This window comes from Hemibagrus wyckioides, linkage group LG06, assembly GCF_019097595.1.
Source record: "Hemibagrus wyckioides isolate EC202008001 linkage group LG06, SWU_Hwy_1.0, whole genome shotgun sequence".
In the NCBI taxonomy this organism is placed as follows: Eukaryota; Metazoa; Chordata; class Actinopteri; order Siluriformes; family Bagridae; genus Hemibagrus; species Hemibagrus wyckioides.
The window spans coordinates 31,985,681-32,009,688 of record NC_080715.1 but is presented as its reverse complement, the minus strand read 5'-3'; the positions used below and the strand labels follow the sequence as shown (position 1 = coordinate 32,009,688).

Below are 24,008 nucleotides of genomic sequence, written 5' to 3'. Positions count from 1 at the left end.
AGTCTCCACTCTAATTCATCCCAAAGGTGTTCTATGGGGTTGAGGTCATGTCTTTATGGACCTTGCTTTGTGCACTGGAGTGAAGTCATGTTGGAACAAGAAGGGGTCATCCCCAAACTGTTCCCACAAAGTTGGGAGCATGAAATTGTCCAAAATGTCTTGGTATGCTGAAGCATTAAGAGTTCCTTTCACATTGGAACTAACAGGCCGAGCCCAACCCCTGAATTCAATTTCACTTTTGGAAATATAGTGTATGTGTGGTCATAGGCATTGTTAAGGCTGATATTTTAAATCACAACACTTGCATGTCTTATTAACATGTCAAAACTACAGCCATGCCAAATACAGTTGTGTAAAAATGTACCACTGGGCAAATTAAATAAATAATCTGGTAGATAAAAACTTTGCTTTGGATTTTTTTTTAATTGGTGCAAATATTTCCATGAGTTCATGCTCAGAAAATCAAAAAACACCAAATTCAAGAGGATATACAATTTATTATGAGACTAAATACCTCATATTTTAGACTGATGGCATTGCGTTCTTACATAAAAGGTGGTCAGGTGGAGACTGTGGGCAGTGGAGGTGTAACATGAGCAAGATAAATTGCAGGCATACATTAGAAAAATGTTATAATGTAATAAAATATAAATGAAGACATACAAACCTAAATGAAATGTAAATTCTTCATACCATATACACAAATAAAACCTTCCTTGAGACATATAATGACTACGAAAAAAAAGTATCTGGACATTTAAACCCACACAAATCTATGAATTTCATTCCATTAGAAAACAACCAAACCAAATGCCATTTATTTTAAAGAAAGGCAAAACATTTCCACCCAAAATGTATTGTTTAACTTGAAACTATAAAGATAATAGATATACTGGACATAATTAAGGAAAAAAAGTCTTGAACTACACCATGTAGTTACCTTGTAGAAGCCTGTTTGAAATTGAAGGTAATTGACTACATATTACATTCACTATATATTATCTTTAATGGATACAGCTGGGTAAAAAGTATTGCAAAAATGACTATGAAGTATGAAGTTAAAGCATTTTTATAAGCATTATTGAGTGTATTGTAAAGCAAAGTGGTGGCCAGGGCTGTTTTTCCTACAGTGGTGTTGGTGGGTGTGTGTTCACCGATGGCATGAAGTGTACTGGGGCATTTTGACCAGGAGACAGCCGTGGACAGAGCCACTTGGGGACTTTCACACCATCACAGATCTGCAATTACATCTGTCAGCTTCTGACAGCAAAGAATTAGTGTCTATAATAAACTCAGAAACTACACTGCCCTAATAGTTCCTCATGGACCCTTGACTGCCGTTGTAGAAAGGACATTATTTAGTTACAGTTACATTATTTACTGTCCAGTGCCACCCAAATGAGGATGGGTTCCTTTCTTGCCACTATTGCCACAGGCTTTATCATTACGGATAAAATAGGGATAAAATAGTTTAATAATTTAATTTACTAATTTTTTTTCTCCTTTCTCTGTTTCTCTACTTTTGTAAAGCTGCTTTAAGACAATGTCCATTGTAAAATGCACTCTACAAGTAAATTGAATTGAATTGAATTTTGGATGTAAGCTTTAAAGGAATTATTCAAATGAGAGAAGTGGATTTTTACCAGGATAATTATTCAAAATATGAAGCTATCATTTGAAAGTATACTTCTCAGAGCACTGACCTAAACACTATAGTGCATATGTTGGATGCACTGGAAAAGAAATTAGCTGGTTGTTGTTGATGTAGTGTGGATGAACTGAAAGTTTTATTTGAGAGTTGAGATAAAACCTGTACTACAATTGTTTCATAAACTGGTTGATTCCATGTCAAGTTGTCAGGAAGTTCTAAAAACAAATGATGGCAAACTAACTATGAAAAGACTGTAAAAGTATATTTAATGCAGCCACTATTGAGTGTCTGAGTATTTTTGGCAAGTAATGACCAACGCATTATAATAATAATATTTTGATTATATTCTCTCTTTTAATATAGCAACACTGATACATTCACAATTTGTGTTAAAAAAAATTGATAAAAAATATAAAACATAATCAGCATAATTTCATTAATAAATAAGTTAAAATAATACCAACTCTAACTGATCTGATTCATTCCTACAGACCACTGAAGTGGCAGGATCTTTAGAGGAGAATATGGGTCAATAATAAATAGGAATGGCAGTAATTTGTTGGTAAATGTGTGTGTGAAAGTGTGTATGTGTGTGTTAGTGAGAGGGTCAGAGAATGACACCTTTCCTCTGTCCCAGTCCAGTTTCACTCTGATCCTCTTGAGTTTCTGTTCTAGTGAGAGGAAACCATATATTTTAGGTGTGTAACCTGCTTTATATACACCATCATAATGAGTCACATACCAAATACCACCTCTAGAAAATACATCCCCCTTCCTTTGAGCAGATTCTGTCATCACACCCACATACCAGTGTGTACAGTCTCCAACTTCAACATCCCAGCAGTTTGTCCCTGAGTTAAAGCCCTCAGAGCCCAGGATACATTTTTTTTCATCAAATCTCTCTGGATTATAAGGAAGCTTCATTTCTCCAAAATATGAGTTGTGTATCACACTGGTCAGATCATCAGACACAATGAGTCCAGGATGTGCAGTGTTCAGATCCAGAATTACAGGTGCTGGGCAAACATATAAGTATAATGCAATACATTATTAAACGAAAGACAGACAGACAGACAGACAGACAGACAGACAGACAGACAGACAGAAAGAAAGAAAGAAAGAAAGAAAGAAAGAAAGAAAGGAAGGAAGGAAGGAAGGAAGGAAGGAAGGAAGGAAGGCTCTTACTGTACTGGACAGTGTCCTGCATCTTCTCCCAGACTCTGAACTTCAGGTTGGCCAGATGTTGTGCCACGTGGATCAGTGCTCCTGAAAGCTCCTCTGGATGCTGCAGTGTACACTGGGCTCTGCAAAAACATTCAGGAGTCAGTGTTGCTGTGGCTTTGGATTCAGAAACACAGAGAAGCAGAGAGACAGGAACCACACCACTCACCTTTTCACTGTGGCCTTGTAGTTCTGGAAAACAACAAAGCACATATCAGTGGATATGATGGACATTTTTACATCACTGAAATGTGACGTTTGTGATGATGGAAATAATTTCTCACAGTATAAATACTGACTAAATGATCCTCACTTGTAAGAACAGGACGTCCTCAGCTCTCATCTCCTCTTCTATGGCTCTGATTGTGTCTGAAAGGGATGATATGTCTCTACTCAGCTTCTCAATCTTCTCCTTCATCATCTGACTCTTCTGCTCCTCTTCCTCTCTCAGTGCAGCGATCCTGACTGCCTCTTCATCTCGTAGAAACTGGTGAAGCTTCTCAAACTGCTCCTTAATCTGACGCTCTGTTTGTTGGGCCTGAATCTGCAGTGAAGGGGAAATCACATGAAATGTAACTGATTTTACAATGATGGAGAATATAATTCTATCAAAACCATGTTATTGATTGTAACCTTTATATGTTCTGCAGTCTGATTAGAGTTCAGTTTACAGTCTTTAAAGATCTTCAGTTTCTCCTGTAGGGGCTTCAGTGCAGTTTTGAGCTCCTCCTGAAACAAATCAACACACTGCATGTTTCAGCTCTTATTTTTCACATCGTTAACTCATATCACTGTCATTAAAGGGAATCAACTGTAGAATGTTTGAGTTTCAGTACTAGTTGTATTCTTTTTTTTTTAAAGGTTTCAATGAGTGTTTAAAAAAGGTGACACTCCAGATGGTGAAATTCACCATCGATGGCAGATTCGATGGCAGACTCACAGGATTGAGTTTAAATTGATTTCAAAATAACTGTTAATTGTCAACGTAATTGTTATTATTCATTATTTATTATAAGCACCACACAAGTACACTGGTGTTCGTGTGAATCACAAGCTGGGGTGGGACATGAACATGGCCAGCCTGTACAAAAAAGGACAACTCTGATTTCTAAGGAGGCTGAGGTCCTTTGGTGTGTGAGGTCAACTGCTATGAACAATCTTTGAATCTGTTCTGTGAATTTGCTGTGTGCTGTGGGAGTAGCTTCACTACAAACCACACCATAAGAACATCATTAAGAGAGCTAGATCGGTCATAGGTTCTAGGCTAGACATAATAGAGATGAGCACACTGAGCAGGAGGTTACTCCTATATTACTGCAGAAAGGAGTTCACAGGGCAATTTCCCTGCAGCCATCAGACTGTACAACTCCACAACTAACCTCTCCACCGGATTTTTCTGCACTGCTTCTTGGAGGATACACATCATACTTTAGGAATTTTGATAAGTACAAAGTACAATCACGAACTACAAGACAACCAGTGACAGTGACGCCTCCCTCCCAGATGCACTGAACAACTTCTATGCTCGGTTTGAGGTGCAGAACAACACAGTGGCAAGGAAGACCATCCCTTCTTCCATCGATCAGGTGCTCTGCCTATCTACGGCTGATGTGAGGAGAACTCTATGCAGAGTTAACCCACAGAGGTTTGCTGGACCAGACAGCATTCCTGGCAGAATGCAGGAACAATGGCGCTGCTCAGGGAAATCCACTAGCTGTTCTGCACTTTCCCTGAGCAGCGCCATTGTTCCTGCATGCCTCAAGAAAATGACCATCATCCCCACGCCGAAGAAGTCTACAGTTCCCTGCCTCAAAGACTATAGTCCTGTCGCACTCACACCCATCATGATCAAATGCTTCAAGAGGCTCGCCATGAGGCACATCAAGACCCATCTACCACCCTCACTGGACCCGTCTGTGTATCATTCAAACTGATCCATGGAAGATGCCATCACCACAACCCTCCATCTGGCCCTTACCCTCCAGAGATCATCAAGAGCACCAAATTCCTTGGTGTTCATCTGGCAGAGAACTTCTCCTGGTCAGTCAACACAAGCTCCATCAGCAAGAAAGCCCAGCAGCATCTCTACTTTCTATGGAGGCTGAGGAAAGCCCATCGCCCTCCTCCCACCCTGACCATGTTCTACAGAGGGACCACTGAGAGCATCCTGAGCAGCTACATCACTGCCCGGTTTCAGGAATTGCACCGTCTCGGATTGCAAGACCTTTCAGCGGATAGTGAGGACAGCTTAGAAGATCATTGGAGTCTCTCTCCTCTCTATAACGGACATTTACACCACACGCTGTGTGGTGTAAATGTCCTACAGCATTGTGGATGAGCCCATACACCCCTCCTGCAGTCTGAAAAGAGGTTCCAATTGTAACAATTTCTTCCCTCAAGCCATCAGGCACCTCAACATCCAGAACTGAACAGTATCAAACACACAGAAACACACACAGAAACACACACACACTCACTCATTCACTCAACTGTGTGAACTGACCTATTCCGAACCTGAGACTCAAACACATACATCTCAAACTCCACCCACATAAAAAAATGTTTACATGCTTGTATTTGCACACTATTTAATTGCTGCTGTTGCTATTTTTGCACATTTCAAACCGTCACCTACTGCTGCTAGACATATTTGTTTACTAGCATACATGTTTACTAGCATACAGTTCCTCTAGTTTGCACATTTTTGGTGCTGTGTCCTGTACTGTTTTGTGTTGTTTTGTATTGTCTGTACCAGGTTGCACTTTATGTAGCTAGGACAAACTTTCTGTCCCTTGCTCTATGCAGTTGTGTTATTTTGTAGCTCTCTGTTATGTTGTTTTATGTAGCACCATGATCCTGGAGAAATGCTGTCTCATTGCACCCTGTCCTGTATCAGCGATATGTGGTTGAAATAACAATAAATGCTTCTTGACAATGGCAGTTCTGCACACTGTTATTTTTGTACATTTGAACTGTGAAATTTGCGATATTGTCTGCTGCTGTAACATTGCAATTTCCCACTTGGGATTAATGAAGTTTAATTTTATCCTTTTTTATTATTATTATTTAGTCTAATTAATATATAAAATCAACTCCATTTTCATGTTTTTTTATTATGACACATGACATCACAGGTCAATTTTATTTACCTTACAGTCTGTTGCTGCCTCATCAATGGGGCAGAATTTGTGGTCAGTGTGTTTTCTTGAATCCCGACACACCACACACACCGGCTGTTGATCGTCCAGACAGAAGAGTTTGAGTTTCTCACTGTGCAGACTGCAGACTGTTTCAGACCCTGATGAAGAGCTCTGATTTCTCTCCTGTAAGAAAGTCTCACACAGGTTCTTTAAGACCAGACTTATAGGTGGAGATTCCATAGATGACTTCCTCCTACATATAGGACATTCTCTGGATCCTTTGGTCTTCCAGAACTGATGCAAACACACTTTACACACACTGTGACTGCAGTGTAGAACAACAGGATCCTTGAAGATTTCACAGCACACAGGACAGGAGAAATCCTCCTCTGAAAACCTAGAAGCCATTTTGTTTTACTGCTGCTGCTGTTGTTCTCTCCCTTAACCACCAAAGAAGAGTTCAAAATTCAGAGTGGATGCCCTCTGGTGGTGTGATAGAGAACTGTCTGTGAGGGCAGTGAGAAGGCCACTGTGATGTACAAAAAAATTGAATGTATTTAGTTATTAGGTTCTTCCTGATGATTAGAATGGCAGTGATTTAAAACACTGTTTGTTTGTTTTGCTCTCTAGTGACAGTCACAAACGATTCAGGATTCTATCTAAAATATATTGTTCTATTTCTTAATAAATACTGTTGACCATTATGATGTATTAAGACTGTGGAGGACCAAGGGATTTTTGGCCTGTGTTGTGAGGTTTGAGATTGAGGAGAAGAAAGATCTGAGAAGTGGAGCTCATGTGGAAAAGGTTTGAATACCTCCAGGAGAATTTGAGAAGAAAAAAAACATCTTGAGTTGCAGCCAGTACACCAAGAAAAAGTCTCTCCACACAATTCCTGTTGTGCTTTATTAACATACAAGTGGTCTAGTAACATACCTACACTGCACACCTGATCCTGTAAATACCCTCAACATAAAGCTGAAAGTTTGCATTTTGATGTCGTGTTCATTACTTCATGCAGTGGTAGATTTATTTGTCCAGTGGTGGTGGTGTGCACATCAATAGAACAAAAAAAAAATTAATGAGACAGAAGATTGTAGCTACCTGCATGCTTTCTAATGTTTTCTACTAATGTAGGTCTAAGGATGTGAAGGAAGGAGACACAGGATTGATTTATAAATGAGGATATGATATTGTTTTAGTCTGTGGATGGAAAAGGCAGACTATCCAACACAACATACAACACACAATGATGAGTGAGGGCTTTAAACATTGTTAAACATCAGTGTCCAAATCATGTAAGCTCTGAGAAGATGCATGCATATACTACATTTTACATATGTTTTTTATATATTACATGACCATAGTCCAGTACTGACACAGACACACACACACACACATACATATTTGAGGATTTATATATATATATATATATATATATATATATATATATATATATATATATATATATATATATATATAAATTATTTGATCCCCTGCTGATTTTGTACGTTTGCCCGCTGACAAAGAAATGATCAGTCTGTAATTTTAATGGTAGGTGTATTTGAACAGTGAGAGGCAGAATAACAACAAAAAAATCCAGAAAAACACATTTCAGAAAGGTTTTACATTGATTTGCAATTTAATGAGTGAAATAAGTATTTGATCCCCTATCAATCAGAAAGATTTCTGGCTCCCAGGTGTCTTTTATACAGGTAAGGAGCTGAGATTACAGTAGGAGCACTCTCGGGGAGTGCTCTTAATCTCAGCTCGTTACCTGTATGAAAGACACCGTCCACAGAAGGAAGCAATCAATCAGATTCCAAACTCTCCATCATGGCCAAGACCAACAAGCTGTCCATGGATGTCAGGGACAAGATTGTAGACCTACACAAGGCTGGAATGAGCTACAAGACCATCGCCAAGCAGCTTGGTGAGAAGGTGACAACAGTTGGTGCAATTATTCCCAATTGGAAGTCCACAAAAGGACTGTCAATCTTCCTCAGTCTGGGGCTCCATGCAAGATCTCACCTCATGGAGTTTCAATGATCATTAGAACGGCGAGGAATCAGCCCAGAATTACACTGGAGGATTTTGTCAATGATCTCAAGGCAGCTGGGACCATAGTCACCAAGAAAACAACTGGTAACACACTACGTTGTGAAAGACTGAAATCCAGTAGCGCCCACACCTTAATGGGACCTTAATCCTATAGAAAATCTGTGGAGGGAGCTGAAGGATCAGTCACAACACCTTAATGACTTGGAGAGGATCTGCAAAGAGGAGTGGGCCCAAATTCCTTGAGATGTTAAATGTGTGCAAACCTGGTGGCCAACTACAAGAAATGTCTGACGTCTGTGATTGCCAACAAGGGTTTGCCACCAAGTATTAAGTCATGTTTTGCAAAGGGGTCAAATACTTATTTCACTCAATAAAATGCAAATCAATGTATAACTTTTTTGAAATGTGTATTTCTGGATTTTTTTGTTCTCACTGTTCAGATAAACCTACCATTAAAATTACAGACTGATCATTTCTGTCAGCGGGCAAATGTACAAAATCAGCAGGGGATCAAATAATTTTTTCCCTCACTGTATATATATATATATATATATATATATATATATATATATATATATATATATATATATATATATATATATATATATATATATATATATATATGATTGAGTATATGTATATGTGTATGGTCCATGGTTAGTACACCAGTGATCACTGCTGTGAACTTTCAAGCTTAAAATCCTCAAATAACTGGGATACTACCATAGTAAACAACTCTAGAAAAAAGTAAGAATGGTGCTGCGTTTGCGGTGACTTGTAAATTCTAATAACACCATTTCCAACTTCGGACATTTGAGGAGAAATTGAAAAAAGTGTTTATTATGTCAGAGCATGACCGGATCATCACAGGAAAAGTTTTTACTTTCCTCTTTAATTTACTTCTGCCCTGAACTGAAAGCTGTGGGGGAAAGCACTATGTAGTTGAACTTTGTTAACTTGGAATTTCAATTCCGATGTTTTCAAATTTGATGTATCTTTACTGAGTTATCATTGAATAGAAAAAGATATTCTATCAATATTTTCAGTTAGTTTGGCTTAATTTACAAGGTCAGTCGAAAATAACGTCACAGCACTTCAGTAAACTTTTCCCAATGAACTGTTCAGTGCTTCTGTAAAAATCTGCTCTAACTGATCTGATTCACTCTTACAGAGCACTGAAGTGGCAGAATCTTTAGAGAACCAATAACACTTAGATATGGCAGTAATTTGTCAGTAAATGTGTGTGTGAAAGTGTGTATGTGTGTGTTAGTCAGAGGGTTAGAGAATGACAGCTTTCCTCTGTCACAGTCCAGTTTTACTCTGATCCTCTGGAGTTTCTGTTCTAATGAGAGGAGAGTAAATGGTTGTGGTGTAGAACGTGCTCCGTATTCACCACCATAAAACCCCACACACCAGATTCCACTTCTGGAGAATACATTCTCCATCCTCTGAGCAGATTCTGTCATCACACCCACATACCAGACTGTACAGTCTCCAACTTCAACATCCCAGCAGTGTGTCCCTGAGTTAAAGCCCTCAGAGCCCAGGACACACAAACATTTATCAAATCTCTCTGGATTATAGGGAAGTTTCTGTTCCTCATCACTGCGTCTCACACTGGTCAGATCATCAAATACAATGAGTTTAGGATGAACAGTGTTGGGGTCCAGAGTTACAGGTGCTGAGAAAAAAAAAAAAAGAACAAGTACAAGAAAAGTACAAATACACACAAAAATACAGAAAGAAAGAAAGAAAGAAAGAAAGAAAGACTCTTACTGTACTGGACACACACAGACACACACACACACACACAGATAATAAGCTAGAATAGAAAACCCATTGTCACTATACGTTCCTTTCCATTTCATTTGCTTCCCTTTTTCCATTTCGTTCTGATCGCACTGAGCTAAATTTAACATTACGCTTGGGTGGAACTTTTGCCATAACCAAAGAAATGTATTTACAAAATTAATTAATAAACATCTACAACTTAACAACATACCATGTGCCATTTAAGTTTAAATTTTTAATGTAAACTTTATTAAAGTTTTAACTCTATAACTTTTGTAAACCATTTCAGTGCTTTATTTTTTCCCTTAGGCCCTCAGCCTGCTCTTTCAGTACTTAACAACCTGATGACCAAAGAAGACTTTCAAAAAAAAAATTCTGTTACAATACATCAAGTAAAAAAGAAAAGTGAACACATATGTATATAATAATAATGATAATAATAATAATAATAATAAGAAGAAGAAGAAGAAGAAGAAGAAGAAGAAGAAGGAAAAGAAAACATTATACAAATGAAACAAGTCATACTAAAGACCAGTTAAGTATTATTAACAAAAGCAGAAAATATAAATTTTCAATACCCACATGCTCAAAGAAAGAAAGAAAGAAAGAAAGAAAGAAAGAAAGAAAGAAAGAAAGAAAGAAAGAAAGACTCTTACTGTACTGGACAGTGTCCTGCATCTTCTCCCAGACTCTGAACTTCAGGTTGGCCAGATGTTGTGCCACGTGGATCAGTGCTCCTGAAAGCTCCTCTGGATGCTGCAGTGTGCACTGGGCTCTGCAAAAACATTCAGGAGTCAGTGTTGCTGTGGCTTTGGATTCAGAAACACAGAGAAGCAGAGAGACAGGAACCACATCACTCACCTTTTCACTGTGGCCTTGTAGTTCTGGAAAACAACAAAGCACATATCAGTGGTTATGATGGACATTTTTACACCACTGAAATGTGACATTTGTGATGATGGAAAGAAGTTTTACTTTCTCACAGTATAAATACTGACTAAATGATCCTCACTTGTAAGAACAGGACATCTTCGGCTCTCATCTCCTCTTCTATGGCTCTGATTGTGTCTGAAAGAGATGATATGTCACTGCTCAGCTTCTCAATCTTCTCCTTCATCATCTGACTCTTCTGCACCTCTTCCTCTCTCAGTGCAGCGATCCTGACTGCCTCTTCATCTCGTAGAAACTGGTGAAGCTTCTCAAACTGCTCCTTAATCTGACGCTCTGTTTGTTGGGCCTGAATCTGCAGTGAAGAGGAAATCACATGAAATAGAACTGATTTTACAATGATGGAGAATATAATTCTATCAAAACCATGTTATTGATTGTAACCTTTATATGTTCTGCAGTCTGACTCCAGTTCAGTTTACAGTCTTTAAAGATCTTCAGTTGCTCCTGTAGTGGCTTCAGTGCAGTTTTGAGCTCCTTCTAAATCACCAGTTGGAAAAGAACATTTTATAAATTATATATCGGCTCCTGTTTATACAGGTGACATTCAGATGGTGAGAATCTGATTATGATGGAATAGCAGATTACAGATTTGGTAATTATAGATTTGGTAATTATATGAATAAAATATTCAAAAAACAAATGTAATACTAAAACTATAGCTATTGTTAAGTAATATAAGCTTCTTTCTTATTTCTTAACATGACCTCAGATGTACATTTTATTTACCTTACAGTCTGTTGCTGCCTCCTCAATAGGGCAGAATTTGTGGTTAGTGTGTTTTCTTGAATCCCGACACACCACACACACCGGCCGTTGATCGTCCAGACAGAAGAGTTTGAGTTTCTCACTGTGCAGACTGCAGACTGTTTCAGACCCTGATGAAGAGCTCTGACGTCTCTCCTGTACGAAAGTCTCACACAGGTTCTTTAAGGCCAGACTTACAGGAGGCGTAGACATAGATGACTTCCTCCTACAAACAGGACATTCTCTGGATCCTTTGGCCTCCCAGAACTGCTGCAAACACCCTTTACAAACACTGTGACTGCAGCTCAGAACAACAGGATCCTTGAAGATTTCACAGCACACAGGACAGGAGAAATCCTCCTCTAAAAAGTTAGAAGCCATTTTGTTTTACTGCTGCTGTCGTTCTCTCCCGTCAATTTCACTTTCACTTTGATAAAAATTATTTTAGAACAGATGACCTTGTAGATCCAGTTAAAAATCTTTTCTTTTCAGAGAGCTGAAACTGAAAACAAAACTAATCTCACCAGAGCAGAACACTGCAATCGTCTCAAACTCAGCACTTCCTTAATAGGAGGAGTTTTACATCATAAACAGCACTCAACACTTACTTAAAGGAGCAATAGTCAATTTTTATACCTTATGCACAATCCTATATCCGATCAGTGTCTTTTTGACATAAGTCACATAATATATATGCAATGTGTGTGTGTGTGGGGGGGGTATTATCTTGATCTGTTATTTAAAATGCCTTTCTTTTGTCTTTATCAGTCTTCAGACACAGAGACAGAGAGAGCATTGGTCACATGACATTTGTAGGTGCACCAGTGCTATTACAAATCGAGAATCATCTGCATGTTGAGGTTATGAGAATGTTGCCTATTCCATCTGTTTATTTCTTTTCTAATTGTCAAAACACTGTCCTATCCCCACCACTGTACTGTTGCTGTATGATTTCACATCACATAAATTAGAGAATAAATAACTCAGTGGCACAGAGGCTCAATGCCGGCAGTCAGACAAGATAGCAGCCTTCCACATATTCCACATTACCAGATAATTTATAATGATGTTTATGTGGCCTGTGGAAAGTAGAACCATATTTTCTTCAAATAGTGTATAGTATCATTCCAGATGGGACAAGAAAATGAATAGATTAATGCACTTTTACTGTAGTAACATCATGTCAGAATCCAGCACAGGGAGAACCAAAATGAATTCACTGTTGTACTTAAATATCAGCTAATCCATTTTCCCACCCAACCACTAGAGGGTGACCCTGCACATTTTCTTAACCTCTCCTTCAGTTGTGTTTTTTATTTCCCTTTTTCATCCATTGTTATGCTTACCTGTTTTGTGTTGTGTGATTAGCTACCTGATTTAAGCCCCTGTTTTTGTTTAGTGTCTAAAGACTTCAGTATGCTTGTCATGCTTAGCCTTGAGCCAGTTTCTGAGTCAATTCCTGACTCTAGTACTTGTTTTGCTTTGTTTTGTCAGTTTCTGGTTCTCTATTTACTGGTTTCTCTTGCTTTGACTGTCACTGCTGCTCCCTCACTAGTGCTCCAGTGTATATACCTTTTGTTAGTTTTAAGCATCATTGGCTGGCTGGTGCTTCCCTCTCCTCTGTTTTCTAATCATCACTTGGAATGTCCAAGTGCTTTTTCCTGCGCTACCTTGAACTTTCTTTGGTTTGTTTTCTTTGTGTTTGGTAATTCTGTTGCCCCTGTTTGTTGCTTTTAAGCATCATTTTCCAGGTTGTGATGAGACTCATTGCCTGTGCTTTATTGCTTTAGTTGCAGTTAATTTAAGGCATTGTTTTTTGTTCTCCTAAGACTACACTTTATTAGCACGACCAGATTTATTGCTATTGTGTCTCTAACTAATGCATGGAGATAGCTATCCCCAGGTTCTACAAATTTTTCATGCACAGAGTAGATGGGCTGAGAGAAAGTCTTTGGAGGGAATGGAGATCTGGGGATCAGGAGGGGCGGGCAGGGAGGGAGGGAGTTAATGCCTGCCTGCCTGCCTGCTGTACTTCCTTCTGTTCCATCTCAAGTGCAGACTAGGGCAGTAGAGGGTGGGCAGCATCATTCTGATCAACTGTGAGGAAACTAGATTCTGCTGAGCTGCAGAGCCACAGCTCTGTTTAGAAAAATACTGGCTTTTGTTTGAAAAATCTGGTAGATGTTTTGTGCAGTTCTGGCCAATTGTCAAATTTGATGTTGTCTTGCCATATCTTGTTCTTATTGGTGGAATCAAGATGCTCCAGTATCTTCACATCGCCCAGTTTCTCTAAACAAAAATAAAATCAGATGTTTGCAAAAGGGAAGGGAAACTAAGAGCTTAAATTCTCCACTGCACAATTTCACACATAACACACACAGCCAGCTAAACATTTCACCCAAGATTAACAGCATAGTGCTAACAAGTACAAGTAAAGAAAAGACATGAGCTTTAAAAGTCTCAGTTTATTTAATTTGAAAATTTATGAATAAAATCATCTATTTCAGATTTTAAATTCAACCTTTATGATTTTAATGTCCTCCTGTGGTTGGTTTGTTTGTTGAAGCCCTGAACTGAAAGCTGTGGGTGCTCTGTAGTTATCTGAACTTAATTTCACATTATTTTATTTTGAAATGTTAACAGGCTAGATATATACTTTAACATAACCATTTCAAATTTTGTTTAATAACAACATTTTAAGATATATCATTGTTGTGAGTTTTTTCCTCTTGGAAATCCGAATCAGATTTTCAGTTTTCAGATTATTTTGATATAATTAACAAGGTGAGTCAAAATAATGTCACAGCATTTCAGTAAACTTTGCACAATGAACTGTACAGTGCTTCTGTAAAAACAAACTTTCTATGAAAGGAAGTGATTACTTATTGGACCTACAATGTCATATGTTTACCAAAATGAAAGTGAAACAGTGAGCATACCGACTGGACTGGAAAAGCAGCAGCAGTAAAATAAAATGGCTTCTAACTATTTAGAGGAGGATTTCTCCTGTCCTGTGTGCTGTGAAATCTTCAAGAATCCAGTTTTACTGCGCTGTAGTCACAGTGTGTGTAAAGTGTGTTTGAAGCAGTTCTGGAAGATGAAAGGATCCAGAGAATGTCCTGTTTGTAGGAGGAAGTTGTCTGTGGATCAGCTTAACACAAACTTGGCCTTAAAGAACCTGTGTGAGACTTTCTTACAGGACAGAAATCAGAGCTCTTCATCAGGGTCTGGAACAGTCTGCAGTCTGCACAGTGAGAAACACAAACTCTTCTGTCTGGATGATCAACAGCTGGTGTGTTTGGTGTGTCAGACTTCAAGAAAACACACTGACCACAAATTCTGCCCCATTGATAAGGAAGTAACAAACAGAAAGGTAAACAAAGTGTATCTGTAAGATCATGTATCACATCAGAAACTTCAACATACAATATCAATCCCTACAGATGGAACAATTAACAGTTAATGATGTGTAAAATAAGAGTTGACATCCTGCAATACAGAGAGAGAGAGAGAGAGAGAGAGAGAGAGAGAGATAGATAGATAGATAGATAGATAGATAGATAGATAGATAGATAGATAGATAGATAGATAGATAGATAGATAGATAGATAGACTTTATTGATCCCATTAGGGAAATTCTTGTGTTACAGCAGCTTAGACAGTTAAAAGATCACAAAAATATAAGCCTGAGAAGAAATAAAACGTTAAATATAGAATACAATAAGTTAAATTAAAGGTAGCAGTTTACATTACAGTACAGAACACATGTGCAAACTGGAAGTATATAATAAATATGAAGAACGTTGTGAGTCTAGAAGAAAATGTTAATAGTATTAGTGATAATAGTAATAGTGCAGTGTGAGAGTGTTATATGTATAATACAATTGTGAATGGTATGAATGATCTGCTGTAATCTTCTCTGTGACACGAATCTGAATGAGTCTTTTGGAGAATGAGCTCTTGCTGTGTGTTGTAGAGTGGGTGAGACGGATTGTCCATGATGGAGAGAAGTTTGTTCAGTGACTTCCTGTTACTCACTGACTCAAACGTCTCCAGTTTGTGTCCAATGATGGATCCAGCCTTTAGAATTAGTTGTTAATCCTGCTGGCATCCTGGCACTGATGCTGACCACAACACAGTATATGGCACTCGCCACCACAGACTGGTAGAAGACCTCCAGAATCTTGTTACAGACATTGAAGAATCTGAGCTTCCTCAGGAAATAAAGTCTGTTCATTCCCTTCTTGTATACAGCACCTGTGTAGGTCCTCCAGTCCAGTCTGTCATTTAAGTGTACACCCAAGTACTTGTAGTTATCAACAATTCACAATCAAAGTTTTAGTCCTTATAAAATCCACCACCATCTCCTTGGTCTTCATCACATTTAGGAGCAGGTAATTCCTAGTGCACCAGTCCAGTTATCCAGTAGTCTCTGGTATTCAGACTCCTGTCCACCCATAATACTCCCCACCACAATAAAAAAACATGATCCTCACAGTACCACTGCTGTCATCCAGGTAGGAGTGAGCACGCTGCAGCAGATAGATGACAGCATCATCCACACCCACATAAGGCTGGTAAGCAAACTGGAGTGGGTCCAGTGCAGGTTTCACTTGTGGGACCAGGTGGGCTAAAACTGTTCTCTCCAACACCTTCATGACATGTAAAGTCAAAGCAACCGGTGTGTAGTCTCTGAGGCCAGATGGGGTGGCTTTCTTAGGTATAAGTACTAGACAAGATGTTTTCCATAGCGCCGGTACCCTTTTCTGCATCAGACTCAGGTTGTAGATGTACTTCAGGATACCAGACAGCTGAGTAGCGCACGACTTAAGAACCCTGGGACAAATACCATCAGGGCCTGCAGCTTTACTTCGATCAAGTCTCTCCACCTGTCTTCTCTTCTACCTGGTTGGGTGTCACAGTCAAGTAAGAGGATGTGTTCGGTCCTGTGGAGGTAGGAATTGGGGGGTTGTGGTCAGGGATACTCAGCAAGGGGTGGTGGTGACTCAAGTGGTTAAGGCTCTGGGTCGTTTACCAGAAGATCGGGGTTCAAGCCCCAGCACCGACCAAGTTGCCACTGTTGGGCCCTTGAGCAAGGCCCTTAACTCTCTCTGCTCCAGAGGGGCTGTATCGTGGCTGACCCTGCACTCTGATCCCAATGTCCATGGATGGGATATGTGAAGAAAGAATTTCACTGTATATATGACAAATAAAGGCTATTTCATTTCAAGCCTATATGATGTTGCTGAGGGTGTCTGTGAGGGTGTGAAGACTGTTCCTGTGTGAGATGGCCTGTGATCTGCTTCCTGCCCATCCACATGTCCTTGATGTTGTTTTGCTAAAGCTTCTGCCGATATGAGTTTTTACACTCCCTCAGTCTTGTCTTCAGTTGACGCTGTATCCTTTTAAGTTCTTTAAGATCTTTCAGGTCACTGGTGATCCAAGGCTTATTGTTTGGATGGCAGTATATGGTTCTAGTCGGGAAAATGGTGTCATGGCAAAAGCTAATATAATCTGTGTTGCTATTAATGATGCTATGAACCCTATATGGTTCACAGAGTACATTCCAGTCTGTTGTCTCAAAGCAGTCCTGCAGAGTCTCCATGCAGTGTATTGATTTGTTCCAGGAGGAGCTCAAAACTGCACTGAAGCCCCTACAGGAGAAACTGAAGATCTTTAAAGACTGTAAACTGAACTCTAATCAGACTGCAGAACATATAAAGGTTACAATCAATAACATGGTTTTGATAGAATTATATTCTCCATCATTGTAAAATCAGTTCTATTTCATGTGATTTCCTCTTCACTGCAGATTCAGGCCAAACACACAGAGCGTCAGATTAAGGAGCAGTTTGAGAAGCTTCACCAGTTTCTACGAGATGAAGAGGCAGTCAGGATCGCTGCACTGAGAGAGGAAGAGGAGCAGAAGAGTCAGATGATGAAGGAAAAGATTGAGAAGCTGAGCAGAGACATGTCATCTCTTTCAGACACAATCAGAGCCATAGAAGAGGAGTTTAGAGCTGAAGATGTCCTGTTCTTACAAGTGAGGATAATTTAGTCAGTATTTATACTGTGAGAAAGTAAAACTTCTTTCCATCATCACAAATGTCACATTTCAGTGGTGTTAAAATGTGTATCATATCCACTGATATGTGCTTTGTTGTTTTCCAGAACTACGAGGCCACAGTGAAAAGGTGAGTGATGTGGTTCCTGTCTCTCTGCTTCTCTGTGTTTCTGAATCCAAAGCCACAGCAACACTGACTCCTGAATGTTTTGCAGAGCCCAGTGTACACTGCAGCATCCAGAGGAGCTTTCAGGAGCACTGATCCATGTGGCATAACATCTGGCCAACCTGAAGTTCAGCATTTGGGAGAAGATGCAGGACACTGTCCAGTACAGTAAGAGTCTTCCTTCTTTCTTTCTTTCTTTCTTTCTTTCTTTCTTTCTTTCTTTCTTTCTTTCTTTCTTTCTGTATTTTGTGTGTGTTTGTACTTTTCTTGTACATATACTTGTTCTTTTTTTGTTTTGTTTTTTCAGCACCTGTAACTCTGGACCCTAACACTGCTCATCCTGAAATCATTGTATCTAATGATCTGGCCAGTGTGAGGCTCAGTGATAAACAGAGACTTCCTAATAATCCTGAGGGATTTGATGATTTACCATGTATCCTGGGCTTCAGGAACACACTGCTGGGATGTTGAAGTTGGAGATTGCACAGTTTGGTTAGTGGGTGTGATGACAGAATCTGCTCAGAGGAAGGGGGATGTATTCTCCAGAAATGGAATATGGTATGTGTGGTATTATGAGGCTACACATGGAGCATGTTCTACACCACAGACAGACACTCTGCTCTTAGTGTCACAAAAACTTCAGAGGATCAGAGTGCAGCTGGACTGGGACAGAGGAAAGCTGTCATTCTCTGACCCTCTCACTAACACGCATATACACACTTTCACACACATGATGTTTACTGATAAATTACTGCCATATCTATTTGTTGGTTGTAAAAAATCTCCTCTAAAGATCCTCCCACTTTAGTGCTTTGTAAAAGTGAAATAGGTCAGTTAGAGGTGATATTATTTCATTGTAATTCATAAAGGAAATACTGCATGTGCCCTGCGATGGGTTGGAACCCCATCCAGGGGCCCCTGAACTCATTCCCAGAGTCCCCTAGGATAGGCTCCAGGCTTTCTGTGACACTGTATAGGATAAGCAGTACAGAAAATGGATGGATGGATGGATGGATGGAAAAACATCAGATGTGGCATGTGAATCCAGAATGATTGACAGTAGTACAAGTGTATTGAGTTTCCATTTGAAAGATGAGCTAATGTGGCACTTTCAAACTGAAAAAATAAAAACTCAGTGTGTGTCTGACTTAACTATCATTAAATAAATATACACCAGTCAGCTACATTTAAATGATTGTTATATAACTGAAATATTTTGGCCTGCTTTACTTTGGAGTCAATATTATTATTGTTATAGGACACTTTATGCACATTAGAGTATTATTACTTATAACTTTTAACACTCGGCAAGAGTTAAAATATTGCAAAAAAGAAAAGTGGATAAGTAAAGGCCCCAATTACTGAATCAATATCAGAATGTGATTTGATGTTATTAGATCTGATTGCTGATAATTTAATAAGCCACAATTAATAACAACCAAGTCACTGTTGACTTGTCACTGTCACTGTTAGATAATTAAACAAATTGTAGACTGCAAAAAATTACTTGGAGCTGAAAGTAAATAAACAAAAGAATTTTTTTCTGAATCTAAAATGGTGCATATGGGTCTACACTTTTTTAAATATAATTTTTTTATACTCAGAACAGCCCTTCTGCCACATGATTGGGTGATTAGATAACTGCATGAATGTATAGGTGTTCTTAATAAAGTGGGCGGTGCGTGTAGATTTAAAAAAAGAGATGCTGCATTTGCTGTTGTTTGATTGAATAATAAGACTTGCTTTGCAGTACAATTAAAACTGCAGCTGTTGTGGGGTGTTCCTGGTCTGCAGTGGTCAGTATCTATCAGAAGTGGTCCAAGTTGTCCCAACTTCGACAGCGTTGTGTGGGACATGTCAGCTGCTGCTGGAGTACTCACCAGCTGGGCCAGGCTCTGAAGCACCTACCAGTCTTCCTCCAGGGCTTGGAACAGGGTCTGGAAGTGCTGCGCTAGTGGTGAGGACTAAATGATGGTGAATCTCCCTCAGTTCTGGCATCAGTATTACACTTCTGGGTTCAGAGAGAAATGAGGAGGCAGGAGATAGGCATGGTACAACACAAAAAGGGTCTTTATTGGCTGTTACTCCAATTGCTTTTTGGCACTTTTATTTTATTATATATACACACACACAGCTCTGTGAAGCTTAGCTCTCTCTCACACTGTGCTTGTCTTTCTCCACTTTATGATTTCTGGTGCTCATTGAACCACATAACACACGTTATTGCAGTGGCGGAACATCAGGGCCAGCAAGGCCTTCTCTGCTGGCCTAAACAGCAGTGATCTGAATCACTAACTTGCATTTTAATATATTTTTCCATGAATGTGTATTTAGTTATTCCCAGTAGTCTATTCTCTACATTTCATAGCTTTTCTCTTGGTTGTGGTGCTTCCAGTAGTGTATATTTATGATAAGAGTTTTTATCATATTTCATATTTCAGCTAGTGGCTGACATCATGTGTTGCATACAATTACGTCAACAATTTCCCGTCCTTTGATTGGATAATTGGAGTAGTCAGAGGCAGTGAACTGCACAAACTAAATAATATATATATATATATATATATATATATATATATATATATATATATATATATATATATATTTATATATATATATATTTTAACTCACAATGGCTGACAGAGGAGAAGAAATCGATTTGGTCGCGGACATCCTTACAAATGCATTTTCAATGTGGACTTTTCAAGAAAATCCTTTTGATTCTTCAAAATAGTTGGTAAGCTTTTTCAAGAACCATTTATGCTTTTGGGTTTTCTTTTTTTTCTGGGATTTCAGTTTGCCTTCATTCCAGATCCCCGGGGTGGGCTGTGGGTTTTGTTTTGCTGCAGTGAAAGGAAATTTGTGAGACTGAATTGTGTTAATTTGTTTTTTGCTACACTATATGTAATGTAATTTTATTCATGTTTGCTACAAGAGCCTGTGATACAACACACATTGTTTCTATATTCACTGCGTCTCATTTTGGATGCTGCGTCCTCCGGAGATTGCAGTTTGCTGCATATGTCATCAAGAATGTCTTTTTTGAGAAAAGTAATAGTAATAAAATTGACTATACCTTGTGAGGTGTGAAATACTCTAGCCTAATTTCTTTTTTACTTTGTTATTTAACGGTTGATTAGTATCTATTGCCGTGGCGTCATAATGATGCTATAGAGGTGGATTAATTCAGGAAGGACACCAGTGAAGGCCTAAGTGTGAAACGCACGGCCCGCCACTGCGTTATTGCAATCCTACCCAGGTGTAGATCCTTACCACTCACTTTTCCCGGCATTCTTCCTGATCATTACTACCCTCTCCACTTCTGCTATAATATAACAATTTTCCAGGTAATAATAGACAATAATCAAAAGTTTTTCCCTGGTGATGGAGAATGAAGAAGGGTTTGTATAGTGTAACATGTGACAGGTGAATTTAGCTTTAATTCCCTACAGAGCCCTCCAAAATGTTGCAGAGGCTTTACACATGGGTCAAAGCTGCCAGAATCAGATACCCAGTTTCAGTTGATTTCTCAAAATGACTTAAAATAAAATTTTCTAAAACTTTTAAAATCAAATTTGATCTAATATCTAGTTAAAATGAGATGTAACCAATCATTATAACAATTATAATTCTATGATGAATCCTAAACTTTTGTAAGCCACTGAAATTCATGTTTTCACTCTATCCATCTGCTCACACTGAACAGTCTGACAACAATAGAAGTATTTGAAAAAAAAAACATCCCCTCAAATCACATAAGTTCAAAATGAACACAATAATAATAATAATAATAATAATAATAATAATAATAATAATAATAATAATAATAATAATAATAATAATAATAATAGCACTACAATCCCTTTAGTTCCACTTAACAAATGCAGAAAAACAGTGGGCAAAAAGAACTGAAAAATATATTAATGGTTAACGCACACATCAGAAAGAAAGAAAGAAAGAAAGAAAGAAAGAAAGAAAGAAAGAAAGAAAGAAAGAAAGAAAGAAAGAAAGAAAGAAAGAAAGAAAGAAAGAAAGAAAGAAAGACCCTTACTGTTCTGGACAGTGTCCTGCATCTTCTCCCAGACTCTGAACTTCAGGTTGGCCAGATGTTGTGCCACATGGATAAGTGAAAGTGAAAGCTCCTCTGGATGCTGCAGTGTACACTGGGCTCTGCAAAAGCTCTGCTCTGACATTTTTACACCACTGAAATGTGATGCTTGTGATGATGGAAAGAAGTTTTACTTTCTCACAGTATAAATACTAACTAAATAATCCTCACTTGTAAGAACAGGATGTCCTCAGCTCTCAGCTCCTCTTCTATGGCTCTGATTGTGTCTGAAAGAGTTGATATGTCTCTGCTCAACTTCTCACTCTTCTCCTTCATCATCTGACTCTTCTGCTCCTCTTCCTTTCTCAGTGCAGCTATCCTGGCTCTTCATCTCATAGAAGCTGATGAATACGATGGAAAGGAAGACTCAGTAGTAGTCAGTAGTAGACACTGTAGTCTGCACAGTTTCTCACTGTGCAGACTACAGACTGTTTTAGACCCTGATGAAGAGCTCTGATTTCTCTCCTGTAAGAAAGTCTCACACAAGTTCTTTAAGGCCAGACTCATGGGAGATCTTTCCATAAATGACTTCCTTCTACAAACAGGACATTCTCTGGATCCTTTGGCCTCCCAGAACTGCTGCAAACACACTTTACACACACTGTGAATGCAGCTCAGAACAACAGGATCCTTGAAGATTTCACAGCACACAGGACAAGAGAAATTTACTGCTGCTGTTCTCTCCAGTCCAAATGCTCAGAGTTTCACTTTCACTATGTAAAAAAAAAACTTTGTAGGTGCAGTTAGTAATCACTTCCTTTCGCAGTTATAAAAATGAGACAGATTTCTCTATAAACTAAAAATAAACCTAATCTCACCAGAGCAGAACACCCCAGGTTGTTTATGAAGGACTACAGTCGTCTCAGACTTGATACTTAATAGGAGGAGTTTTACAGATACATATTATGAACTGTCATCAGTCATCAGTTACATCAGAAAATGCACACAACACCTACTTAAAGCAGCAATAGTCCATTTTTAATTCCTTATAGCCTGAAAGTTATCTACAACTTGATTAAACAGATTAAAATATGGCCTTAGCACAAATGTTTTAAGTCACTAAGAAAAGTGTTTTGGAAAAATGACTTTTGGACTTGTTTGTGTTTTAATGTGCATCCTGTCACTTATTTCATAAACACTCTACTCTAGGCTCTGGGGATGGAGCTTCATGAGCATGGGTGGATATCAGTGCAGCCCTCAGAAGCTGGACATGTCCACAGTTCAGTTCATCTCATTTTATCTTGGCTTGTACACCCACTGTGTAAAGAATTAATGGTGGTCACTAATTGTGCTGACATGATAGCTGGGAGAATCCTGACCCATCAGCTAACTCACGCTGGTCAGCACTTCTAATAATTCCACATACAGTGTAGCCTATTTATGGATCTGTTGATGTGTGAAATTGCTTGTAAATTCTTGCATACTGTAGAATTGCTTGCACCTGTAATTAGTCACAATTAATAACAACCAGGTTACTATTGAGTTCTGGCTGCTATTAAAGAAAATGGAGAATCAGCACTGCTTCTTGTGTCACTTCCTGTTTGAAGCGTTTACTGCAAGTTTATTGCCCATGATGGTGTTTTAATTTATACCGTCTAATTTTCTCTTTTGCCTCAGTATTTTACGCTGTCACCTTTTGTTTGCAATTTGTTTTACTTGCCTATTGCAGTTAATTTTTCTTTTTTCAGGATAAGCTTTAACGATAACGATAGCTATATGATAGTGAGAGTAGTGTAGTGTCTGTAGTGGATAGTCTGGATGCCCTAGAGTTAGTAACCCCCCAACTATGGCATTAGAGCCCTCACAATGGGGTGAATGGGTGACGACTCAGCAGCATAGTCACAAAGCCAAGGCTAAAGCTAACACTCACCCATGGGAGCACCACTCCTCTTCAGTTCACATGTCTAACAGGTTTGCTCTCCTCAGTGAATCACCCACTGAGAGACCTGAAAGAGCTCAGGTTATAGGAAACTCAGGAAGCACAGGTTCTCGAAAGAGGTTTTCCATGTAGGAGCTAATGATATATGCCTTCGTCAGTCTGACATTACTAGGAGCAATATTGTAGAGGTGTGTAAATTAGCAAAGGCATTGTCCGATGCTGTAATATGCTC

The 24,008-nt window shown here is 38.8% G+C and overlaps 2 protein-coding genes and 1 pseudogene across 2 annotated transcripts; 1 reads left to right on the top strand and 2 right to left on the bottom strand.

Moving 5' to 3' along the window:
- Positions 1–477: 477 nt before the first annotated feature.
- On the bottom strand, positions 478–7,441 carry LOC131354078 (E3 ubiquitin-protein ligase TRIM35-like). Its single transcript, XM_058391350.1, has 6 exons — positions 6,022–7,441; positions 3,506–3,601; positions 3,186–3,416; positions 3,042–3,064; positions 2,837–2,955; positions 478–2,667 (listed from the first exon to the last, which is right to left on the bottom strand). The coding sequence occupies exons 1-6, from the start codon at positions 6,418–6,420 to the stop codon at positions 2,117–2,119; spliced, it is 1,419 nt and encodes a 472-aa protein (XP_058247333.1). The 5' UTR covers positions 6,421–7,441; the 3' UTR covers positions 478–2,116.
- A 1,237-nt stretch (positions 7,442–8,678) lies between these two features.
- Positions 8,679–12,113, bottom strand: LOC131354079 (zinc-binding protein A33-like). The gene is made up of 6 exons (XM_058391351.1): positions 11,542–12,113; positions 11,197–11,292; positions 10,877–11,107; positions 10,726–10,748; positions 10,521–10,639; positions 8,679–9,754 (listed from the first exon to the last, which is right to left on the bottom strand). Exons 1-6 carry the CDS (start codon positions 11,938–11,940, stop codon positions 9,219–9,221), a joined length of 1,404 nt encoding a protein of 467 aa, XP_058247334.1. The 5' UTR covers positions 11,941–12,113; the 3' UTR covers positions 8,679–9,218.
- A 20-nt stretch (positions 12,114–12,133) lies between these two features.
- LOC131354080 (E3 ubiquitin-protein ligase TRIM35-like) lies at positions 12,134–19,344 on the top strand (annotated as a pseudogene).
- The last annotated feature ends 4,664 nt before the right edge of the window (positions 19,345–24,008 follow it).